The sequence below is a fragment of the Strongylocentrotus purpuratus genome, unplaced genomic scaffold (assembly GCF_000002235.5).
Source record: "Strongylocentrotus purpuratus isolate Spur 01 unplaced genomic scaffold, Spur_5.0 spur5_scaffold_4, whole genome shotgun sequence".
Lineage (NCBI taxonomy): Eukaryota > Metazoa > Echinodermata > Echinoidea > Camarodonta > Strongylocentrotidae > Strongylocentrotus > Strongylocentrotus purpuratus.
The window spans coordinates 13933755-13960418 of NW_022145610.1; the positions used below are offsets into that span (position 1 = coordinate 13933755).

Sequence of the window (26664 nt, forward strand, 5' to 3'; positions counted from 1 at the left end):
GGAATCATCAAAATGATAAGAACTTGGCCCAGTCTTGCTAACAGTCACGTCCACCGTACATAGGAGCGTACTATATGGGACTACATAAACATGTGACATGAAACTGACAAAAAGTGTCTGTGGTCCACATATTAACTTGAGCTGTTTCGTATCATTTTTCGAATACGCGGGTGTTTGAAGAGCCATCCTCTTCAGGGGACATTTTGTGTATATGATATCATTCTACACTATTATAATAAGAAAGAAGAAGCTTAGAAATTACCATTATCATTATTTTTAAGCATGGTATTTGTATTTTCATAATTATTAGTATCATTATTATTGTTTTTGTTGTTGTTGTTGCTATTATAATCATTATCATTATTATTACATGTATTATTATTATTGCCTTTTCATAATAATAATAATCATCATTTTTATACATCTTTTCTTTTCCTTCTTCGTTACTTCTATTGATTTAGAGTTGACTATTGACTAATCTTTATATTCATGTTTTTTAAACACTCTTAAAAGAGTTCCCTATATCAACATCCATATCTACATCATCCGACTCTTTCCAATATCCTATACCATCTAATCTCACTTTTCTCTCTCCCTGCAGTTTGTCGCCCACCCTCACTGCCAACAGCGTTTGATCGAGCGCTGGTACGCCGGCCTACCGGGCTGGCGAGACATGAGCTCGTTAAGGTCGGGGTTCCTCGTTTTCCTCATGGGTCTGGGTTTCCCTCTCCTCTCCATCGCCTACATCATCTACCCCCGCGGGCGCTACCGTGACTTCCTCTCCATCCCCTACGTCAAATTCGTCTGCCATACGTCATCCATGATCTACTTCCTCCTCCTGCTCCTCTACCAAACGATGGCCGAGAACCAGGTGCGGACGGAGACGGACACGATGACGGACGGTAACGGGACGACCACGGCGACGAGGGCCATTGATTCCAGGTCGGACCCGCCGACGATTACCATGCTACTCATTGTAGCATGGGTAGCAGGTTAGTTAGTTTGTTGATGTGATCAGTTCAGTACCCGAAAATCATAGGTATGGAAAGTAAACATGCAAGATGGGGTGAGAATAAAATTAATCAATGCCTTTCTGAATTAAGAATATACACCCCACCTCTATTAGTGATTAATGGAAAGGTGAAAGTGCTTTAGTCTTCTTTAATTTGTGATTTTTCTTTCTCTCTCTCTCTCTCTCTCTCTCTTTCTCTTTGTCTTTTCATCAAATATAGAGAAGACAAAAATTCCAAGCATATATAGTATATCCAGATAAAGACGATTAACAATGAAAAATCATAACATAATAAACGTAGATAATATAACAAGAATAAAGACACCCTTAAACTCTTCTTGGGTTTACAATAAACACTACTTATTTCAACCTCTTTTTCTCTATCCCACCATTGCATATAGTAGTGGTATGAAACTGTGTATATTACTAATATCGTTAAATGGAGGAATGGAGCTGCATCTAATGACGGCATATACTAGTATTATTATACATGTCTTGAAAATACTAGTATATCTCTTTGAAACTGGGTTTTGCTTCTGTTAGACGTCGTTAATGTTGCATGTGTTTGTATTCTGCTGTTGCCGTTGTGGTATATGTCTTTATCTCGGATAGTCGAAATACTGTAAGAGTTGTATAATGATGTATTCGTTTTAATGCCATTCATGAAAAAATGGATTGCGTGTTGATATCAGAGTCCCTGCCTTCCCCGATCTGTATTTCTGTCGGTAATAAAAACCATAAAAGCTGCCTTGCATTAGTTAAGGAGAACCGTTCGAATCTAAGAAAGATTCCAAAATGATTCATGGTGAAGGAGGGGTATACATGACCACATATTCATTATCGGCAACGGATGGGAAAAGTTAAATTCTGTTTCTTAGGCGGGAGAGGGGTGTTTTGGGAAATCTTTCAATCTTTAACTTAAGGATAGTTTCAACAGAAAAAAAAGAATGGAAAAGAAATGGAAGGAAAAAAAACATCCTAGGCCAAATTGTAAAAAATCTATACATTTCTACTTCTCTTGATCAAAAGAAATTGAACGATAATGTATAGTTTGCTGCGTATAATATTCAGTACTTGACATGACCAAATACAGATTTATTAAAGATGATCAAATTTCACCTAAAGGGGAACAAATTTCAACATGTTCAGTGCAATCAATACAATACAAGTCTGTGAACCCTGGTACTATAAGTCTGCTGCAAATTAAGTCAATATGAAAACAATTCTAGACAGACATTTATCGAGTCATTCAACGTGAAGGCTCTCGAGCGAGACCCGAGACATTCCTCAAAGCATCTACAAAGTGGACTAAATTGATGCCGAATCGATATCAGTTTGTGTATGATAAGGACGTCGACGGGGGAATGCTGCTCGACGCAGGTGCTCAAATCGGCTGCCGTCAAAAGTGACACGAGGCGAAGTGTCATGCCTGCGCTCTGCCGACCAATCGACATCAAGGTCCCCTTTACACGAGAAAAATTATTTTGATAATATTAGCCTACCCAGGGAGGCCTCGATCATCAGCATCCAAGCTGTTCTTCACTCGGTACTGGAATTACTTTTATCCCAGCAATTGCATATATACACCTGGGTGGAGGGTGGCAAATATGGATTAATGTCTTGCAAAAGGACGTTTAATTGTGCTCCGACTATGTTAATTGCAATTAATACCAAGGTCTTATTCCTCACGTGTGAAAGTTCAGCTGATGCTCCGACCGTGTCAATAGCAATGATACATAAACTAATTGAGATCAAGGTCCTATTAACATGTAAAACTTAAGCATTGCTCCGACTGTGTAATTTGCAATGCTAATTGAACCGTGCTAATTAGTAGCAGATCCGATCGGTATGCGTATAATTATGTATGCGGTATGAATTAATGCATGATCATTAGCTGGTTAATAACCATATAAATTGCTCTCTTACCATGCAATCTGAAATAGTATGACTTTTATCTCTTGAAATATCTTTTTTTATGAATGATATTGAAATGGCAATTTCATTAGCGTATAGCAAGGGGTTTCGATAAATGAGGGGAAATCTTTCTCTCCCTCCCCCTTCCCGCCCCATAGTTGATATCTTTTATTTTCCTTCTTCGCGCTTAACATTCGGTTTGTAAAAAAATGCCGTTATCCCGGTGCAATAGCGTCGACAAATTATTTGTCGAGGCATTTCACTTGAAATGTTCTTCCCCCTTCCCAGTCATGTAAAAAACATTAATCCTTTTACGCATTATTCAGTTTATACTTCATTTGAATACACCCTCATTCCTGATTAAGAAGAAAAAAAGTAAATCAGTTAAACAATTAAGTTTACAAATGTACAAATTCAAATGAAAAGCTTAAACTTTTGTCATCTTTCATAATGTTGGTATTTTTTTTTAAAGATCTCTCAGTAGATTGTGATTGATTCCATTTTTCTTCGACGCTGTAAAATCCTATAACAATTTTGTTTATCATTTTGTGCTCACAAAGGAATGACAGAGCAGCGCATTATAAGCGGCAAAAACTTGCATTAAAAATGCTCGAAAAACATTCTTGCAAGAAATCTTTTTTTTTTCGAGGCCATCTCAATTCTATATTTTTTCGAAAGGAAGGAATTCGTGAAGAAGTGCATGAGATTCCAGCGTGAATAAATTATCTTACATTCATGTCCCTTTCTTCATAAAATCAAGGTATTGGTATTTCGCATGTCCCTTTAACAGTAAACGCTTATTGAGGTTATGAAAAAAGGATCAATCGCACTATTCTCTCTCCCTCTCTCTCTCTATCTCTCTCTCTCTCTCTCTCTCTCTCTCTCTCTCTCTCTCTCTCTCTCTGTGTGTGTCTCCCACCCTCCCCCCCCTCTCTCTCTCTCTCTCTCTAAATTCCGAAAGACTCAATTTTCATGATATTGATAGGCCGAGTGAGACAGGGTCTGGATTTGGGGCGGACTGTAGCTAACTGCAGTTCTGGGCGGCGTGCCAAAATGAAATTGGTCCACATCCAGGCAGCTCTCCCGTTATATTGCTCAGGATATCGTGATGAATTATTTTCCGAATCACTTCACGTGTTTGATTAAACCATTGCGATGTACATCACAAGCCTGCCCCTACTCGGTGGGGCAGTAATTGATCATTTGTAGCGGGGTAGCTAGCTGGTCGACCGCTTAAAAGCAGTGGCGTACAAGTCTCTTATTTCACTATTCAGGGGTGGGGTGTGTATTTGTTGGTAGATTATGGGGGAAGCCTCAGGTAACCTTAGCTTTAAGTGACTATATTCAAGTGAGAGAGAAAAAATAGACAAAACCAAACGGAAAAAAAAAATTACACTGTCAATATATATATGTTTTTTAAAAATGTTCGATATAAGCGTAATTATGCGTCATTTGGTGAGGTTTGCTAAATCCAGTGAGAGATTGATATCTACCGGTGTTAAGAGGTTTTTCATGGAGTCATTCAAGACCGGAAATTGCTAATTTTTCAAATCCATTGTGTTGCACAAAGAATCCCTCCGTCAACTGGTGCCTACCGTTTTGTGCAAACCTGCACATGTGGCAAACGAGATCGAGACCGTGCAGAGAGGCAAGGAAGGCATATAAAGTGTTAAACTTGAAATCACAGTATGGCGTTTGTTTTCGGGAGAGGGGGCCGGGGTGTACCCAATACCACCACCATCCCTCATCCTTCCCCATGGACGTCATACCGGCTACTCGGGCGTAAGTCAGGCAATGCCTCCCGCTTACTGCCTCCCATCAAACACACCCGAACAATTATTACTTCCTCAAACAGGTCCTGATTTCAGGAGGGAAAAAATCCCGCTGTTGTTACTGCTGATAGAGGGAAGAAATTTAATGTGCTATATTATTGGCTTTTATTGCTTCTAATTAACTTGAATGTGCTATTGGACGTGTTGATGAAATTAGAACCATGAATGAGAGATAGTCAGGAAAAACGGCAAAAAATAATTGTTAAACGTTGCGTTGCCGGCGGGGGTTCACATCTATCATGTCTATATTTAACTAAAAGCATTTATAAATAGAAGCTAGCAAAATTGTGTATTAAAGCTAATCTTGAGCTCTGATATGGGCATCGTATGTCGAGAGAACATGGCTATAGTTCATTCTGGAGTAGACTGATTGTATGAACCAATAAAAAAAAAAAAACTCACAAAAACTTGCTGGTAATCATCTTCAATAAAAACCACAACTCCCATTTGCACATAGTGACTTATTTAATTTAAGCAAATGGTGTCGGGCCTATACTTACCTTGATTTCCTTATCTTTCTATGCTCATTACTCAGCCCCTATACATTTCTACTAAAATCGTTTGGCACATGTCTTTTTTGTAATATTGAACACTCAGTGTAAGTTGTGTTTGATTCTGTAAAAATTCATTTTCTATCATAACAAGAACTCAAGCATATCTTTAAGTCAATCCTAAAAGAGAAAAATGTTTAGAAAGGGATATTTGATTGGTAACCAAAAACGTGTCGGCATGAACATGAAAAAATGTAACTCGATCGCCACATGCTTGAATCAGATTAGAAAATAAAATATCATTAGGCAGTCACTTTCGTCAGCTTAGGATTGTGATAATTATCTGTTCGAACATGTGGCAAATATCAACAAGAAAAGCATAATAATAGACTCAAAATAATGTTTAAAAACAGTCTTTGTTTACACATGCGGCGTGTTAATTAGAATGTGGGCCCCTAGATTCCGAAGCACGCCAATTATTGTCAGATCAAAAATATCATTTATTTGAATGTATTTTTGTCTTGACGATGAATCATACTTGTTTTGCGTTATAATTTTTAAAAATGTAAATCATGGTAAACAAAAAGGGCATTGCTCCCCGATTTGTGTGGATAACATGAGCACATACATTCGCAGGTGGGTCTCAATAGCATGATCTAATTATTGATATGATCCATTTGCTTACTGAATATTTACCCTGATTGCGGTCGCGTCTGGGTAATATCATTATTAGTTACTATCTATCATACCAATATTCAATTATTTCAGAACGACTTCTTTTCATTAATATTCTTAATTTCCGGGCCATGTATCATGTGGTCATGAGCATGATGAACGAGATCATTATCTTACATTTGACATATGTATCCCTGTGCTAAATTGTCGTTTGTTTCGTGTTATCTCATGATTCATGTACAGAACTCCATTTTTGTTATTATCACTTTACTAAATATTGAAATGAAAAAGGAACATAGCATAAATCGAGCAAAAGAATCACGCCCACATCAATCAATGGTTAATTACATGCAGGGCATCAAAAAAGTATAAAAAAACACTGTTGGCTTCAAAGTTGGAATGAAAATTTCTTGCCTCTGTTCATGGATTAATTGTGACAATATGGTTTATTCCTTATAGCTAAAGTTCATATCCTTTCGGGGAGGAGGAACATAGACAGCGAGAGATAGAGAGAGAGAGAGAGAGAGAGAGAGAGAGAGAGAGTGAGAGAGAGAGACGCAAAGGTCAGATGAGATTTAGTACATAATTAAGGGCACTTGTAAATCAGAGAGAGAAAGCTAGAGAAAACCAAAAAGATCAGACAAGCGTGACAGATCAAAGAGATACATGATAAAAAATAATGGGATAGATAGAATGATATATTGATAGATAGATAGATAGATTGATAGATAGATAGATAGAAAGATATAGAAACAGAGGACGGAATAATCAAAAGTTATATGACATGGGATGGAAACAAAGCAGTAATTTCTCAATAGTAGCTGGGTCAATCAGACGTTCTCTTAATTAAAAGTGAATGGGTATCCTATTTTCTACGTTCATCCAACTATCTAATGCAGTTCTCATATGACCTTTTCCCGCCGAAATGAGAATGTAATTACACTTTCTTTTCTGACCTTTTATGACAATGACCCCGTATATATATATATATATACAACGTGTTTAGGTCCGGTCACACCATACCGTCAACGATAAGTGCAACTATACCTCAAATCTTATACCGATATTTGAGAGGTCACACCGCAACCACATTCACATCGGTTCTAGATTGGTTCCGCCAATCAGGAATATATTATTGACACATACTGAAATTTAAACTATTAAGAGAACATTAGCATGGCCCCTTGCACAAAGATTACACGAGCAATCGCGAGGTGTGCTGATTTTTTTTTTTAAAGGAAAAATACATGATTTATCATGCATGTAATTAAATAGGTAAGTTTTAAAAGCAATTGGTCATTTAAACGAGAATCGATCAAAAAAGAATAATGAAAAAGACAGGAGGGAAATGAATTTTTGTCACTTAATGATAGAATGACTAACATAAATTGGTAAAGGTCAACTTTAGTTGAGCATTGACAGTTATGAAATGGAATTTTTCGTGAAATAATATTTATGTCAAAAATACTGTGAACTGTTAGTAATCACAAGGGTTGAAATCCAATGAACAAGATTACAATATATGTAATTCAGAGGGTGCACTTTTATTTTGTGCTCGCATTGCCATTTTCACCCCTTCACTTTCGCCCACATCAGCGTCTATTAAACTACATAACGTTCCTACGTTGATTTATCATACTGACTCCTTTTTTCTTTCTTTCTTTCTTTCTTTCTGTTCATTCTTTCTTATTTCCCGTACCGATCTTTAAATGGTACACTGAACATGAAGTTATATTGGTAATCGAGTAAAAGCGTTGAGGTCCATTAAAGAGGTGTCGAAAATGCGGCGACCGTAAGACGGGGCAAAATATGGCGCCCTCGGTCACCAACTCACCCAGTCACGTGACCTGAATGCCATCCATCTGATTGGAAGACGATTTCCGCCTCTTGTCATCGCGATAACACGGTTGATCGTGCTTCTCTTGTCGTTTGTATTGACCTAACCAGAGAAGTTTACTTGCTAGCGTGTTGGAATCCTACTCAACACTCTAACCGCATGCCTGGTCCTGCCATATCGAGCTCTCTCTCTCTCTCTCTCTCTCTCTCTCTCTCTCTCTCTATCTCATATTTCTTTTTCTCTCTCTCTCTCTCTCTTTCTCAACTCTTTCTCTCTCACTTTCTCTTCCTCTCTCTCATTCTCCCGATCTTCTCCTGCTCTCTTTGTTTATCTCTAATTTCCCCTCGTTTTGTATCTCTCATTCTCTCTCGCTTTCTTCTCTTTCTCTTATTCTCTATCTCACTCTAGAATATGTCTGCCTCTTTCTCTCACCTGTATATTCATCTATCTCTATCATTCTCTCACGACTATGTTCTCCCTCCCTCTTTTCAGCTTTTTCCTCTCGAAGGACTTGAAAAATGTGTTCATGATCATTGTTTCTAAGTCCGTGCTGCCGTCGCTATGCTCGTTCGCCAATACCTAACTTTGCTACAAACTCATTTTACGTGTTTCCATGTTTCTTTCTTTTGTGTTGTTTTGTACTTGTTTTCCTTTTATTTCGTCTGTTTTGTCGATGTATGTACATTTTTCTTATTCATCTAACTATTTGTATTATTATTGTTTGTATAATCATCTTCATTTTCTCCCTCCCCATTCTCCTCTCCTTCCCAACTCCTCCTCCCAACTCTTCTTCCACCTTCTCCTATTATTCTTCGTCTTAATTTCTTCTTTTTCTTCTCCTTCGTCTTCTTTTTTTAATTCTTCTTCAACCTCATCGTCTGAATCGTTTGAATAATTTCTTTCTCATTTAATCTAGGTTTTCTTTTTCAAATTTCGATTGTATCCCTCTTCAGTGGGAACTTTTTTTTTTTTGCATGTGCATTTTCTTTCTTTTTTCATTGTAAGCATAAATTACAAAACCAGATGGACTGGGTAGATTGGTACAACTGAAATTGAACCCATTACACTTGCACAAAAAACAACATTCGTGCCAGGGTTTTTAACAAAGAAAAATTACACCATTTATATATTCCATTGTCAGTTGTATAAGTAAAGGATTAGTGTTCATGAAAGGCTTTTCGAAATTACATCATAATTCATCTCAAACAAAAAGTCAAATTTCGGTCAAGCACTATTCAAAATAATAATTGACAATTTACCTCTTTACAATAGCCTATATGGATGCAAACAAGTGCATTTTAGTATATACAAGAGAACGACGATATTTGATCGAGTGTTGTCGATATTGACTTAACGGTACTTTAAGATTAACGCTTTTAAAATTGGCCTTGAATTAATAAACCAGCCACTAATATTTCATAAAATGAAATCAGCCAGTCATCATTTTTCATAGTTCTGTTTGGAACGCAACTATTTCACGAATGACTGGGCCGAATAATTATCTTTACTTTGCGTGCGGACCGGCAATATTGCGCAATGGAGTAGATTAATTTATTTCCGTCTTTAAATATGCTTTCGCGGCGTTCATGAGGTCATATAGAGTGCTTATTTCGGAGTCGCAAAATTGTTGTATTGTCATACTAAGATGACCGGTTATCATCCACTACCTAAAAAACTGATACCAATGTATGCATCATTAATTAAGGACAAGATAATTGACATGGCATTTTGCAGGCGTACACTCATAAATCGGTATTTTAAATTATTTTGCCAACCCTTATTCAGTTTATGCAATTTCAATTTATTGAGCTCTGTAATTTATTTGGAAGATATTTTGATATTGCAGTCATATTATTATATAAACTGTTGGTGGGTGCTGTTAATTTCCTTCAAAATCTTCAAACTGTCATAACCTTCAGCCCCATTGGTCTTAGTAGGGACTTTTAGATGTGCACGTCGCCGTATACTGCTACGTGTGACGTCCTTTTAAGGCAATGTGACTTCCTTTTAAGGCACTGCCAGTGCGTTAAAAGGACGTCACACGTAGCAGTCCACTATGTCGATGTGCAAATCTAAAAGTCCTTATTAGCTCATTCCTTATACTTTTGTCAACTCTATAGAGGTCAATGCCACTCTCAGACAATTCTTTAAAAATGTAAACTTTTACGCTGGCGGCCTCTTAAAGGCACACTGCCATACTTATAGCTACTTGCTCCCTCTATATAGAAAACTTCCCTAATCGGTGCCTGTTGGTCCCCCATGATCCTCTTTTTCTTATGTTAAATGAGAGCTGAGTTAATGAGATAGCCACCTGTCACAGTGACCTCGATGGCTCTCTGTGTGGTCTAATCCCTTCTGGCCCAGTAGTGGTGACGATCTTTAACAGTGTTTGTGTACTAGGCACCCTTTGAGGTAATGGTACTTACAAACACTCTAAAGGAGATGTGTGTTTAAAAGGTGCTTACTAACACCGGGCAGCTGTTGTGACAAACTCGGAGACCTTTTAATGGCTCGTCATAAAAACAATGTGATTGACAGGATATCAAACGAAGAAGTGCTTATTAAAGCCCCACTGCAGTACTTATAGTTACTTACGCCCTCTATATAGTAAACAATGTCTAATCGGTGACCATTCGTCCCCCATGGTCCCCTTTTTCTTATGTTAACTGAGAGCTGATTTGATGAGATAACAACCTGTCATCTTGCAGGGGGTCAAATTCATCCTGGATAAACTAGTGTAGATGGGCTTTAAGGGATGTGTCGATAGATCCCTCCTTAATATCATAATTTTATGAGAAGAGAAGGCACAGAAAACAGGAAAACAGGAAAAAATTGAGGGAAAGAGAAGCAGACGGAGACAGCATATCAAATACATGGATGAGTTCATTGGGCTGACTGGTAACAGAAGTAACGTCACATTACAAAGAACCAGAGATAGAAATAGATGGAAGGCCTTGATCGCCAATGTCTTGACCAGACAATGCATCTAACAAGCGAGCGGGATTATAAACATTCCACCCTATTAGTGTAGAGTATTGCAGATGTTATTAGACATTGTTAAAGTAAACATTTTTCAGATTATTGATATGTGTCTTCTTCTTTTTTTGTTATTGATGATGACATCATTTCACTTCCGTTATTTTTTGTGTCATGCTTTCTTTCATCATGTTGATATGACACATGCGAAAAATCAAATTAAATCAAACAATTGTATTCTTCTTTTCTTACAGGTCAAACGTGGCAAAAGTGCAAGGAGTTATGGTACAATGGCGCTAGATTCTTTGTCAACTTGTGGAATTATTTTGATTTCTTCATGCTCTCTCTCTTTTGGAGTTTCATCGCACTCAGGGTGATGGTCTACATACAGGTGAGTAATAAATAAAATCAAATAAAACTATTTCCGAATTAATTAATTCTTCAAATACAAATAAACAAACATTGCGTTGAAATTTCAAAGTCAAATTAATGTAGGCCTATATACTTAAAAAACAATAGCATGTTAAAGGGGATGCGTCCATGTAAGTTCTAGAAAAACAAAATCTGAACGGCGCTAACCCTATGTTAAAGCAAAAGAGTTAACGTCTTTCTGGCTTTAAAGAGAAAATTAAGGGTTATTTGGACTGCGCCAATAATCAAGAAACTATATATTTCAGAAATAAATATATTTACATTGTTTTTTCTGTAGTGTGTAAGAAAATTTTCAGAGATAAATCTTTAAGTATCCTTATATATTTGAGAACTTCGTAGATTATAACTCGCTATAACAAATAGGAATGAATTCTTGAAAAAGTTCATGCAATTACAGGTGAATATAGCTTTTAAGCTGTACAAAGGGAAATACAAAGCTAAACAACAGAAAAGAGAAAGAATAAACCTGCATTACAACAGGAAAATGGGTATATTTTGTACGATATCAGTATTGTTATGGAAATTCTGCAACGGTAAAGCCATTTCAATAAATTTAGGTTATTTCCGTCTTATTCATTCATAAATTTTGATATTGATATAAAAAAAAAACCTGCAAAAGGGTTAGATCTAATATTGGACAATCGATCTTCGAGCCCGAATCAAATATTTTGATTAAGGGTTTGTCCTAAATTTAAGTGCAGGAATGCTAGGCCTATGTGTCCAGTAAAATAAACATGAAACTAGTTTCTTTCTGCCTAATTCATTCATAAAATGCAATATTTCTCAAATTTGTTTGTTAAAAGGCTTAAGTCTAATATTTGCTAACTGATGCCTTGGATTAAACCCGGTTCTTGAGAGGGCAATCTAATTCCGCTAATTCTGTTTGACTCCGGAGCTGTTCCTGTATGCAACCATGATGGTTAAGGTTTTTCTGTTTGCCTTCTTCAGCTTACACTTCATAATGGTTTGCATAACCTCTTTTCCCAGTCTCCTGTTCGTTTCCTAAGGGTGCCGATGCGTGTAATAAGAGCGGGGGCTGCCGGATCATTTGCGTCACCAGCCTTTGACACGTCTAAAAACTCCAACCGATGTATTTTTATTTTTTTAATAAATGGCGGGTCACCATCTTTCTACCCAGAGGTCATGCATATGGGTTTCTTACAGTTTCACGACTGTTCGTTGTCGGTTTATACATTGAAATTGAAACGTGGAACATGGATGATGAATGATATTATTAAACATAGCGAAACCAACATGCATAACCGCGTCATTGTTCAACCATACAAAGCTTGTTTACGCATCATCCATTTAAACAGCACACATTGTGGTAGAACAAAATTCAACATCAATCATGTTGCTTGCATACCGATATATTGCCGAGAAGGAATTTGACACGAAAATAAATGTTCCGTTTAATGAGCTGTTTTAACAATGATGTTATTAGAACCTTTGATGGTTGCTGCTTGCTAGTGTGGTATCTCATATTAAGTGTGCTTGTAAATAAAAATTAAATGCTTATTTTATTACTCTTAACAATGAATAATGGATGTTCATAAGTTTATTGTTTGTCTTTTGTGGGGGGGGGGGGGGTCCTCACAACGCTGTGGACCTGATACAACCAAAAACGTACAGTACCCTGTATTTTTTTAAAGTAAATTAGGGTATAATACTTCAAAAATTAATATTTCTTAGGTTTTATTTTCAAGGTCAAACAATGTGTTTTAGTTTTGATGGATATATCGTAAGACATAATATGGGCATATTTTTTAAAAGTTTTCGAGTAAACTGTTGTCTGTTTATCTGGGTAGGGGTCTTAAAAGATTTTTTTTTCTTTCATAATTTCCTCTGAATATTCAAACTAAAAAGGAAAAGTGGTTAAAATGCATTGTACAATGAATACGAGGGGGAAGCAGTGAACGCCTCAGAACACAGCATCCTGAGCAGTAAATTCATTGTGTTCAGAAGAGTCTTGTAGAAAACACACTCTTCAGAGGACCCGCGATGCCAAGACAAGTTTGACAGCGCAATAATGTCAATAAATCTTGACATCAGCGCTTCCGAAGGGGCCCAAACCTCTTCAACGGTCCCACGCGATCAAAATGGTGTTAGTATCACCGTCACAGTCCAACATAAATGCCGCTTCTCCGTTGCAATCTGCAAACAAGTGCGGGTTATTCCCAACCGACTGCATGCATACCGGCACTTCCGTGAATGCTTCTTCAATAATCTTGGGCAAATATTGCGGTGTCAATAGCTTGCCTTGAAGCACACTCAAACTCTGATGACAAGATTTGTCACATTGCCACTGACAATCATGACAGCATGATGAGGATGATTTAGACGACTTGCTATATACGATGGCCCACTTGAGCTCCGCAAGAGAGCGTTTATCTGTGGTAGATGTAAATACATTAAGTGCTTCGTGTGATGCTCAAGAAAATGATGTTTAAGGGTAATCTGAGAGAGGTGGTAACCTTTTCATTGCTTCGCCTTTCTGTATATCTTTTCTGTCCCCTCCCTTTTCTCTCTCTCTCTCTCTCTCTCCCTCTATCTCTATCTCTTATCTCTCTCTTCCTCTCTCACTCTTCCCCTGATTCCTATTTGATCCCTCAAGATTACAATAATAGTTATTTTCGTGTATTTTAGGTAAGGAGTTAATAAAAAAAAAAGCTGATTATCTTGTATATTGTTTTTTGTTTATTTTCACTTATTTCAGGTTTTGTTATTTCCATTTCCTTCAAACAGTTGTATGAAACAATTTGTAATTTGTAATGTCCAATGATAACAACCTTTTTTGGTCTAATTTTATTTATTTTTTCTTTGGGTATGGGTTGTTTGCGTTCAATTTTAATATATTATACGTCTGCGCGCGCTCTCTCTCTTTCTCTCTCTCTTCCCTTCCCAGCCCCCCCCCCCCCTCCGGCTGCCAAATCTTGAATATTTTCACTACTTTTTCCAATTGATGAATTTTTAAAGGAACAAAATCATACTATACAAATGTATCACCATTCATTCCCATTTTGTATTTCGATTTATCAATTATAATCATTGTTATTATTATTATTATTATTATTATTGTGCAGGCACTCGCAGCCGAAAACGCATCATTCCACATCGCACCGCGGTCGCAGGACCTGAACGCGACGCTGCCCCCGCCAACAAGTGCCAGCTCGATGGACACCAGCGTGCTCAACGACAACGCGGTGGTGACCGAAACCCTGGACGGCATCCAGGACAACCTGCAGGGTATCCACGATCGTCTTGACCAGCTGGGAGTCGGACAATCCCAGATCAAATCCATGTTCTCAGCAGATGTGAGTAATATTTTTTACTTTAGGAGCCATATCATCTTGCTAAATGTATTACTCATTGCGGATATAATGTCGGAAATAATATCTCTAGCGATATTCGTTTGTCTCGCAATGTATGGTCAACACGGGATCTAAGAGATCACGACGTTTCGTTCACCTGACGTGTTGTAGTGTTGTAGTGTTGTCAAGTGTTGTAGCGGCGCACGAAACGTCGTGATCTTTTAGATCCCTTGTTGACCATACATTGCGAGACATAATCTTATTGCCTTTATATTGACCAATACAATAGAATGTTCTACATTATAAGATCCTCGACATCATCATTTACATGTTCATGATTTGAGTCTTTGATCAAGTAATTACAAATAAACACATTTATTTTGATTTAGGTTTTATTTGTTTGTTTTTATTATTTACATATTCATCCACTCATTGGTTTAATTGATTGATTTACGTTTAATTGAAATACAGATGTACCGCACAATGCTGTACAACTTGAAATGTGAACATTAGCATACATTCTTACTCAAGTAAAGCCTCGGTCACAAATACCATTACGAACTGCTACGAACGCCGTACGAACGATTTACAGACAATGGAAATTCGGGAAGACAATGGAAAAACAGGAAGATTCGTACGAAATTATCGTTCGTACAAACCTTTGTGACCGTAGCATAAACATAATCTACAGTTGCTTGTTTAAAACGTTACGATTAAACTTATTAAAGCATAATTGAAACCATACACATAATATGTTTTATATTTACTATATAAGGCCTTTATGAATACATAAAAAAAACAAATTCTGACCGTTTTTTTCTTGCCTGTAGTCGGGTGAAGGTTCGTCAAGCAGAAGACGGGGCAGTGGCGGCCTAGCTAAGACCGACATCACGGAGAATGAAGACTTCGAACGGGCTAATTGGGGTGCTTACGATCCGGTCCTTATTGCTGAAGCTCTCTTTGCAATAGCAAAGGTAACTTTATATATTTTTCTCTTAAAAGCATCGTTTAACAATGTTTCCAGTTTTACAAATCTGAGATGAATGGCCCTACGTGTTATCGGAATCTGTGATACAGTGTTATATTGAGGCCATAAATAAGTTACGCTTCAAAATGATCATGAAGTGCCTCAAAAAAGTAAAAGTCTTTTAGTGACCGGTTTTACCATACTTATTCCCCCCAATAGACTGTAGTGTTATAAAAACCGCTGGGAAAAAGGGTTTTTGAAATTTCGATTTCCAATCATAAATATCTTGATAATCAGAAAGTCGATCGGCTTGTAAAAGTCATGGGATTCCCGACTGACCTAAAGGTTTATAACTATGATTGCAGCATGAGCTAAATCCAGGATTTTGTTTAGAATCCGAGGCAAAGATACCCAATCACTTTAATGTTTTTTTTCATGTTAAGATCCCTGAAAGCCTTCTATCCCCCCACCAACGACCTCGTTACAGTTTACATAGGATTTGTAAGACCACTCCTCGAATATGCCTGCCCTGCCTGGAACGGAGCATTGACTATCGCCCAGTCCAACAAGATCGAAAATGTTCAAAAACGGGCATTAAGAATTATACTAGGTAGATATTACATATCCTATTCAAATGCCCTATCAATGACCAAGCTTCAAACTCTCCATGCTCGCCGAGAAGAGCTATGTCTCAAGTTTGCCCTGAAAGCACTGAAATCCGACCAATCAGACTGGTTTAAACTGAACGCCAGCACCAGAAACACACGGAAATCACGTATCTGTATAGAACCTAAGTCCAAAACAGAACGTTACAGGAAAAGCCCAGTCCCATATCTCACCAGGTTACTCAACAACGCATAAATTCCCCTGATTCCTGCCCGATTCCACACCTCTTATTCAAATCGTATGCCTTTTGTTGCTTTTAATACTGCTCAACTTTATACCCATCAACTCATAAAGATTAGTGCATGTAATCCACATTGTAATTAATGGATACACTTGTGTTTTTAACTGTCAAACTGATTAATTAGTGAATATATTTTTTATAGTTACGCACGTTCCCATGTACATTCTATGTCTTTACATATTTAAAGTTTTTACGCATATATGATGTTATTGTCTTAGTAATGCATGATAGGTAAATTGTACTGTTTTTCTCTGTAAGGGAAACTTTGTATTTTACTTTGTAATTTCTTTCTAATCGCCTTTTCCTTGTCGTCTTACTTTCATCATCATTCCGCTTCTCCATGTCTTCACAGTTCCAACTGTTCCATTCTTCTCATTCCACTCCCTCCCTATCTCCCTCTCCCTCTCCCATCTTCCGCATGTCTTCCTATTTTTCTTTCTAACTTAACTCTCTCTCTCTACATCGTTCTCTCCCTAACCTTTTCTCTCCCTTTCGGTAATTGTTTAATCATGTTTCTATGATAAATCCTTATATATTGTGTAGCTTTATAGACATTCAATGTGCATTACGGTTCGAAGTTAAACAAATCTTCAGTACTTACTAGTTATAACTCCATTAATCAGCCTCAATTTATATTTAAAATATGAATATTCCTCACTTAACAATGATTACAGAAAAAAAGTAACGCCGAATCTATTTTATTTGTTTCATCAATTTGTTTGTAAGTAGGGAATATGTAATTAGTTATGATCTAACCGACTGTGTATTATGTGTACTTGTCCATATTATCTAAGTTTGTTGAATTGATTTTTAATACATGTAAAACTTGCAATGTAATTTAGCTTTCGAGCTACCATTTTGAAGTTGTCTAATAAAAAAACCATTCTACATTCTACTACTACTTAACTTGTATTACGAAGGATTATATTGTATAGACACGATGGAATTCGGATTTGGTTAAGAGGAAATGACGAAATATATTTAATTAATATTTTGGAAGGAGCAATACATAATGATAAGGATAATTTCATAAGTTGTAAACCCAAATTGTATTGGGCTTGTCGAGAGGAAAATGACGGTCTTTATGATATGGCTTGGACGATCATCGACGAAACATAATTAAAACAAAATTCATCGTGTTATCTGCAGACCTTGAACACGATTAAAGGTTCTTTCGAACTCATGAAAATATAGTGTTAAATCTTTTCAAAATTGTGATGAGAAGCATGATTTTTAAATGAACTTAAATTGTCATTATTAAACATTGATTATTTACATTTCTAACAAGAGTGATAAACGCTCGAATATTTACACGATGTTGTCAACAACCAAAAGAAACTACCGTAGGTTTATTTGCACTTTTTTGTTTTGTTTAATATGAAATTGTTTATCGGTCTATAGCGCTTTGAGACTTGGTGGTAAGCGCTTTAAAAGCAACGTTTTTATTATCATTATTATTAAAACTCATCTATAAAAATTGAAATGGAAGCTCTTCGAACTAACTCTTACCTTTTGTATTTATTTCTCGATCTAGGTATTGAGTTTTCTTCGACCTATCTGTATAACCGTGGTCAATCGCCATGTCGGGCCTATGCAGATCTCACTTGGTGGTATGATCATAGACATCTGTAAGTTTCTTCTTATCTTCTGTTTCGTCTGGTTCGCTTTCTCCCTCGGTATGAACCAGCTTTATTGGTACTACTCAGCCTTCATTACAACGCAGCCATTCGGAACGTGAGTATTATTATTTAATCCACCTCCCCATAGTTTTTCCTCTCCCTCTCTCTATCTCTTCGTCCCTTCTTCTCTTTCTCTTTCTATTTCTGTCTTTCTGTCTTTCTATCTATTTCCTCTACTCTTCTTGAGTTTACATTTACGATACAACGTACATCATTACTTGTGTTCCTTGAAAAGGAAAACTTATCCAATAAAAATAAGTCTACTTTCATTTTCTTTTTTTGTATAATTCTAAATCTTGGATGAACCTTTATTGTCACTTCGGGTGTTTGATAGTATTTAAGAATACGAATTGTTACGTTTCTGGTATGTTTCCCTCATATTAATGATTAAACATAAATATGACGGACACGATTGTAAGCATTGTTATAATGATATAAGATGAAATCTAGAACAGCATTGAAATATGAAATTTGTTCATTGGGTTTTGGTTCTTTTCTCGCGCTGTGTGTTTGTAATACAGGTTAGGGGAAACGATGGCAACTCTTTTCTGGGCTCTGTTCGGGCTACCCGATATGAATATCGTCAACCTGTCCAGCCAGGCGAACATACCCCACACCTTCACGCAAACAGTGGGAAACTTCCTCTATGCTACATATCACGTGATATCTATCGTGGTGCTGCTGAACGTGCTTATCGCTATGATGAGCAACACGTATACGCGTGTTGAGGTGAGCATTGCGGAAATAATTGCTATCGTGATTGTAGTGATGTGATCGGATGGAATGTCGTCTGATCAAATCTAATCCGGAAAAATGCGATTTATCGAAACTGGTACCCCCCCCCCCCCCACTCAGTGTTATTTAGGATACGCATATGCTTGTTCCCTCTTTTTGAAAGCACCCCCTATCTGAGGACTGCCAACATTTCCGAACCCCCCTTTCGCGGGCTTTTCGCAGGCTTTTCCTGGCTTTTCCATATCTTCCAACAATTATTGTGCTTTGACTTCACTAAGTTTGGTTCTTATCGATACATGTCTTCGAGTACAGTTGAATAGGTGTGAATGTTATTGTCTCCGCTGATTTGTTAGACACACACACAATGAAGGGTAAAACATACCCTAAAATAAAAACTTTCTAGGATGCCCGGACGTGTCGGGCGTAGGCTGACAGTGGCACCACGCTAAACCCCCTCAGCTATGTAACTTTTCACAAGGCCCGCTCGATCCATGTTATCGATATCAGGGGTAGTCGAACGTGTCTGCTGCTGGTCTTCGGGCTGTCAGCTTCCGAGCTTATACCATCTAAATATTATTGTGTTACTTGTGTCGTATTAGTGAATGAATACCACTTCATAACAAACTTGTTTTAATTCTCAAGGGGTCTATAAAATACACGCCATGCTTTTTTAATAGACTCCTCCACTAAGTTTTAACCACTGTGCAAATCAATTTAAACAATTGTATAATCATTTGTAAAATGTTTGGTTAATATCATGTTATTGAATTTGGTATATATTTCATATTCATTTGATTATCATGTGGAAATAAAAAGAAACCTTGAAACCTTGATAACAAAATTTGCCAAATAAATAAAAAATTAATATTAAAAACAAATCTTTTCCTAGATGGATGCCGACATCGAGTGGAAATTTTCAAGGTCTAAACTCTGGATGAGTTACTTCGACGATCTTGGAACAGTGCCCCCACCGTTCAACATCATACCAACTCCCAAAGCCTTCTTCTATTTCTTCCGGTGGTTATTTTGTGAAGTGGTTTGCAGAGGAGAAATGGCAAGAGCATACAAGGTATTATAGTGTTTTGATTCAAAGACATGCTGCCCAAATATTTGTTTAGGGTAAAGAAGAAGAAAAAAAGGCCCATTTTCCCTTTGCACTCACATGATTAAAATCACAAAACTTAGAAGAAAGCCGAAATCGGACAATATGACTGTAAATATTTTCCAATTTCGGTTTAGCTCTAATCTAACCCTTTATTTTTCTTTTTATTAAACGCTTGATTCGTTTTAGTACCAATCATCCCTTTTCCGTACAAATGAACATTAAGCTGTGTAATTAAAATTTTAAAACACGTTTAATGTTTGAATAGATGCTTGACTAAAGTTATTCAAAAATGGTTAAGCTAAACATTTTAAATATCGAATCCGAATTTTCAAAGGCAAAATGAAGATGACACAACAGCTAATTAGTAAAAGAATTATTTTTATAACGGGTGTATTTTCGGATGGAAATACTTCCCCGTAGCTCATTTTAGCGAACCAATTAAACATTTCTAAGAAAGACAGTTCGCTGATGATTGTAATCTTAATGAGTTTCTCAGGTTTGGTCTGTGTGTTAATCAGCGATGATTACATATTCTGTGTTATGAGATCTTATGACTCATACTTTGCTTTAATGAGATTTTCTGACCGTTAAATCGACAAGGCGTGACCAAATTATTACGAGCCCAGCTGATGTGTAACATTATGCACCGACGAAGGATACCTCATAACGCCAAGGACGCTGGTCGTCCATTAAATGAGGGATTTAAAGTCGTAGAAATACATTAAACAAAGCATCTTATTACTTCATCTAGCCTTGAAGTTTACCTTATTGACAAAGGTTTAGTTTGACTTGTTAAAGAGTAATAAGAATTATTAAAACGAACATGGATGACGAGATATATCAGATTAATGTTAAACGGGCATGGTTTAAAGTCGTAGAAATACATCAAACAAAGTATCTTCTATTACTTCATCTATAGCCTTAAAGTCTACCTTATTAACAAGAGTTTACTTTGACGTGCTAAAAAGTAATAAGAAATATTAAATCGAACATGGATGCCGAGATAAATCAGATTAACGTTAAACGGGCATGGTTTGAAGTCGTAGAAATACATTAAACAAAAGTATCCTATTACTTCATCTAGCCTTTAAGTCTACCTTATTGACAAAGGTTTAGTTTGACTTTTTAAAAAGTATTAAGAAATATTAAAACGAACATGGATGACGAGATATATCAGACTAATGTTAAACAGGCAGAAGAGTATATTTGTATAAATATTGAGCATTATAAATCTTCTGCACTCGTTATTATTTATCTATTATTGTAATCAGGGCGCTGTCAGGATTGTCAAATCTATACGAAGTCGTCAAAAATTAGCTTTAAATTTGTATACGTAGTGATTGTATGATGTGAAATAATAAATGTTAAGCTTTTTATTAACAATCTGATTGATCTGATTAACGAGCCCTAAAAACAACAACATAATGTTCATTTATTTGTGCAAATTGCATAAGAATACATTGATCATGATAAAGACCTTAATAGTGCAGGCATCAATATCCATACTCCGCATTATTTTAATCAAGCTAAGACCTTGTGTCAAAAATTCATAGTGTCATTCTTTTTAAGAAATAAATTATACAAATAATACACAGCAGTGAGGGCATTAGTAATAATTACCCACACAAGGTACCTTTGGAACAGTCTAACACGCCCGAGGCGTAGCCAAGGGTGTTATGTACCGAGTTTGGGTAATTTTACTAATGCCCGAACAAAATGATGTGTATTATTTTGTTTTATGAGATGATGTTTTATTCGTTTTATAAAATGAGGTTTTATAACATGATTTTAGTAATGACCGGTCTTTAGTATTTGCTAATGACCGGTCATAAGTAAAAAGACGTGTTGAGCAAAATAAATGCCTGGACACGTATACCATCTTAACCAATCATTTTATTAGGATCCGCTTCATCATCTTATAATCTTTGTAGCATGACCTAAAGTATTTTCAATTCTGTGATTCTGTAGGAACGATTGAAGAGCTTGGTTGATGAACGACAGTTGCGTTTCAAGGTAAGAAAAAAATGATTTTGTAAAGTTCCCAACAAAATTAAGAGTAGAATATCTGTTGATATGATCCTACTGTAAGACAAAAAGTACGACGATGAAGACAACTATTACTACAATACTAGAGTAATACTACTAGTAATGCTACATGTTTTATTACTGTTGCTACTGCTACTACTACTAACACCACAACTACTAATACTAGTACAACTAATACTACTACTACTACTACTACTACTACTACTACTACTACTACTCCTCCTCCTACTGCTACTCCTCCTACTACTACTACTACTACTACTACTACTACTACTACTACTACTACTACTAATATTACTACTACTACTACTACTACTACTACTAATAATAATAATAATAATAATAATAATACTGATGCTGCTGCTACAACTGCTGCTCATTCTAATAGTGATGATGATGGTGATGATGTTGTTAATAACAATAATAATACACAAAATGATAATGATAATGATAATTGAGGCTATATATGACTACTTCTTCTATTCACTCGTTCTTTATGCTACTATGATATTTTCTCAAAACACCTTCTACTCCTCTGCCACACCTGTTTCGTCGTACATCATGTGCTAACTTTTACTCCTCTTCTTTCCTCATCCGAATATTGTATTGTAGTAATAGTTGTCTTCATCGTCGTACTTTTTGTCTAACAGTAGGATCATTTTAACAGAAAATATGTGAATAATGAATTCCTAACCATCTAAACAATCAACCTTCCGTAAATAGTTTTAGACGTTCCATTTATTGTTTGTATTAAATTTCAGCAACTTGAATATCATATTCGATTTATGACGTATATATTTGTTTATGTATTATATTTTCCTTTTCCCTTCTACTGTTACCCCTGCTTTCTTTTTCTTCTTAATGTGATGTTAATTATGTACTTTCTTAAGGGTCAACGTTCAATAAGGCTAAATGCTCTTTTTTGGTTACCCCTCATTTGAAATAAATTTGCTTTTTGAATATATTTCCTTGGTAATTTTATTGTATTCTTAGTATCTATAATGTTACCCTTTTGCACGTATCTATGTATCACAATTTTTTGTTGTTTTGTTGTAATACTCTGTATGTATTGTATATGTTTTTTTATGAAGAATGAAATAAATACCAATACCAATTAGGAATAACCCTCTCCTCTATTCCTCCCATCGCAGGAAGTCTCGGACCATCTCGTCAGGAGGTATCACTTCGAGAAGCGTCACCAGGAGGAGGACGATGACCAGGCCAACATCCTGAACGAGCTCAAGCAGGACATCTCAGGTTTCAAGTTTGAGATGTTCGAAGCCCTGGGTGAGATGGACAAGAAGATTCGACAGGTGGAGGCCAAGGTGCACGACAAGGACTTGGATGACGATGGCACACTCGGTACAGGGATGTTCCAGGTAAGATTAACCCGTTGACTGCTGAATAGTCCCATTCACATAGTCTTGAAACAGGAGCCAGCCGATTCCCGTGGGGAATGGGTAACTGTTACTATGATTGACTAGGTAAAGTCGATCATGGTGAGAATACTGATGATGATGATGAGGAGGAGTGAGGGGGAGGAGAAGTAAAGAGGAGGAGGAGCAGACGGTGGAGGGTGGAGGTGACATTGAGGAGGGTGATGATGATGATGATGATGTTGATGAGGATGATGATGATGACGATGCTTAGATGATGATGATGATGATGATATAATGACGTTAATGATGATATAATGACGATAATGACGATGATGAATTATGATGATGATAATAATGATTGTGCCGATGATGGTGATGATGATGATGATGATGATTGCGATGATGATGATGATGAATTGTATGGCGATGACGATGATGACGAGGACTATTATGATGATGGTGATGGAGATGAAAGCGACGATTACTTTGTTCTCTATGAAGATGATGATGATGGTGGTGACTCCAATCATTATGATGATTATGATTAAGATGATGAATTTGAGGATGAAAATAATGAAAATGGTGACAATGACGAAGATGAGGTTGATGATGACGATGGTGACGATGAAGGTGAATATTTCCGATCATGTCGAGCTGTAACTGCAAAACAAACACAATATATTACCGTGTGTGTAACGTAACGTAACGTAACATGAGTGTTTTTTCTTTCTTTCTAGGCTTTACGAGACGCCATGAAAGAGCCCGAACGGCGGGACAGCATGTGTTCAGTATCATCAGGCTGTTCAGTAGCCATGGTCGACATGGCCCAGGCCAAGACAGAGAAGAAACCTAAATGGCTGGACGAAACCGAGTTGGAACTCCAGCCGTTGGTCCCACCGGTCGTCACACGAGAAGAATCGTCGACATCACCTCCGAACGGCATCCACGCCAACCAACTCCGCTTTATTGACGAGGACGATGCGCTAGGAACACATCGAAACACAGAAGTATAGTTTTTTGACGTTTTGCTTCGGCCTGCTGTTAAGTTCTTCTTGCAATGCTTCTGTTTCTTTCTATCTCGCAACCCAGTAGAAGCTCTCTATTAAAAGTCTAGACCACTCTTTGATTCTTCTCTTTTATACCATGCACGATCCTTCTTCAGTTATAGAGATTCAAATGTAGTCGCGACTCTGTATGGCGTACAATGAATTAAATAATGCCTGATTTGTATCACGTGCTAAGAATGGAATGTATGTTTAGCTGATAGTGTATGTCCTGATGACGTAACATCGTATGCCATTATGACGAAACAATGTACAATGTATGCCGTCATGACGAACAATCTTTAAATATTGAAATCGTGTATGAACATTACTATGCGAATGGATTTCGTAGATTATTATTAATCCTTGTAGAAAACGGTAGATAAGCCTCTATTCATCGCCTTTTACTTTCAAATGCCCTCTTCTTTTCGCTCTCAAACCTTCTGAATCTTTCTTTAGAAAAAGTGAAAATGATTGAATCCTGACAGCTTTGCATCCTGCTATCTTTCTTTAATTATCATGTAATGTTTATTTCGATCACAGAGAGTGTCTTACTAGTTTTTGTATGAAATGTAACCGCTCTGGAATTCAGTACAATAATAATAATAGTAATAATCTTTTAACCGAAAGTTAAACCGAAAATGGAAATTCTTTTTGCCCAATTGATCGTGAGCCCGGCAGCCACTGAGCAGCGCCAGATTGACGTTGCTATATCCCTTATTGTTGAACGCCAAACAAGGTAGCAGCATCTTGAAAAGGAAAACAGTCTGTCCTTTTGGAAGATATTTTTGAAAACTCTATCATAATCATATTGATTCAAACAAATTTAATATACATTTGAATTTGGGCTGATATGAATTCGTCAAACACTTACTTTTACGGATCACATTTCTAGCACCCCTCCCCCTCCTTTTCAGAAAAATAAAGACGAACTAGAATTTATGCTACTATGTTATATCTCTCGATTGTCATCACTCTTATATCAGCCTTATATAAATCGTATTTTTAAGAAATCTTTAAACTGAAAATTGATTAAGAGACAACCATAGGAGATTAATTTCCCTTTTCTACATAAATGAATAAATAAATTATCTCTCTGCGTTTACAAATCCCGTGTTTAACGAATAAATTTGAATATCAATGAAAACTGTATATACTTGACTTACGCTTAACTTGCAGCTATTTTCATTGTAAAATCTTCATTCAAGATAAACAGCACTTTGATCTATCTACAATATCGCGACTTGTTTGTTTACAATAAATATAAAAAATGTGATATACAAGATTCTGCGTTTGATCTTGAAATATGGTAAGCATATAATCACGATAAGTCTGTTTTCCAAATAAAATTGTCACTTTGGCTATAGAGATTCAGCGTTCCACGTAACAATTTGTGGACCCTAAAGAGAGGAATGACAAACCAGATCCAGATAGTGGACTAGATTTAATGATGTCATTCCGTTTTATTTTCCCCATGAATAGGCGTAATGATGGCATCATCAAAAACACTGGCCGATCGTTGATGATGATTCCTGATTGGTCAGCTAGCTGGCATCACGTGGTCTACTAATGCCGTGACTCGTACATTCGCTTTTCAATACACAATGGGCATTAAATACTGTGTCAGTTTTATAATGACTTTGACCGACTTAATTCGAGGGAAAGAGATCTTTGAACTATTATATGTACAGTGTTTTAGAGAAAGGCAATGGTTAGCCTATCGTATAAACTTGGCAAGGTGACAGCATGCTTTGAAATGAGGTTTTATTCAATGACGCAGCGTACTCAGGATGAAGCCAGTAAATTACATCCCACCCCTTCCCCATTTGAAGGTGAGGGTCGGACGATCAGTTCAACTGGAAATATGTCTACAGGATATGGGTTTTTCATGATATTTTACCCCCCCCCCCCCCCCTCTTACAGGCTAATGAACATGACAAAGACTATGGTCATCATCATCATTATTATCATGGTAATTAAATCAATATTTGCTACAAAAACACATTAAAAATTACATCTCACGTCAATGAGTTGAGAGCTGTGTTTTAATTTATGGTTATAATGTCAGTAAAACGAGCATCGTATGCAGAATTATTCAGCAAATAAATTAAAACATTCATTGAGAGGGCCTGCGGTCCTGAAATGCGCTATATAAGGACGAACTATTATTATTATTATTATTTATCTCACACAAAAAATAATGTATGCAAGCAATATTTGGTTGAAGACGAAAGTGAAACTTCCGGTATATCAATGTGGGGTCTTTTTATGCCTGCTCTGTTCTGTTATTTCTTGTAGAATGAGCATGATGAAGGCGGACGAG

General features: G+C 36.7%; 1 protein-coding gene and 1 pseudogene across 1 annotated transcript in view; both read left to right on the forward strand.

Moving 5' to 3' along the window:
• The window catches only part of LOC585901 (short transient receptor potential channel 5), a 33997-nt gene extending 7750 nt beyond the window's left edge, over window positions 1–26247 (forward strand). The window contains exons 5-15 of the mRNA XM_030997488.1: window positions 602–992; window positions 10992–11128; window positions 14253–14483; window positions 15311–15454; window positions 17889–18088; window positions 18555–18762; window positions 19658–19837; window positions 21842–21886; window positions 23071–23298; window positions 24036–24305; window positions 25824–26247. Of these exons, the coding sequence (XP_030853348.1) occupies window positions 602–992; window positions 10992–11128; window positions 14253–14483; window positions 15311–15454; window positions 17889–18088; window positions 18555–18762; window positions 19658–19837; window positions 21842–21886; window positions 23071–23298; window positions 24036–24305; window positions 25824–25829 (2040 nt within the window). The 3' untranslated portion in view covers window positions 25830–26247. The remainder of the gene's footprint in view (window positions 1–601; window positions 993–10991; window positions 11129–14252; window positions 14484–15310; window positions 15455–17888; window positions 18089–18554; window positions 18763–19657; window positions 19838–21841; window positions 21887–23070; window positions 23299–24035; window positions 24306–25823) is intronic.
• On the forward strand, window positions 7041–7153 carry LOC115929407 (annotated as a pseudogene).
• Window positions 26248–26664: the final 417 nt, after the last annotated feature.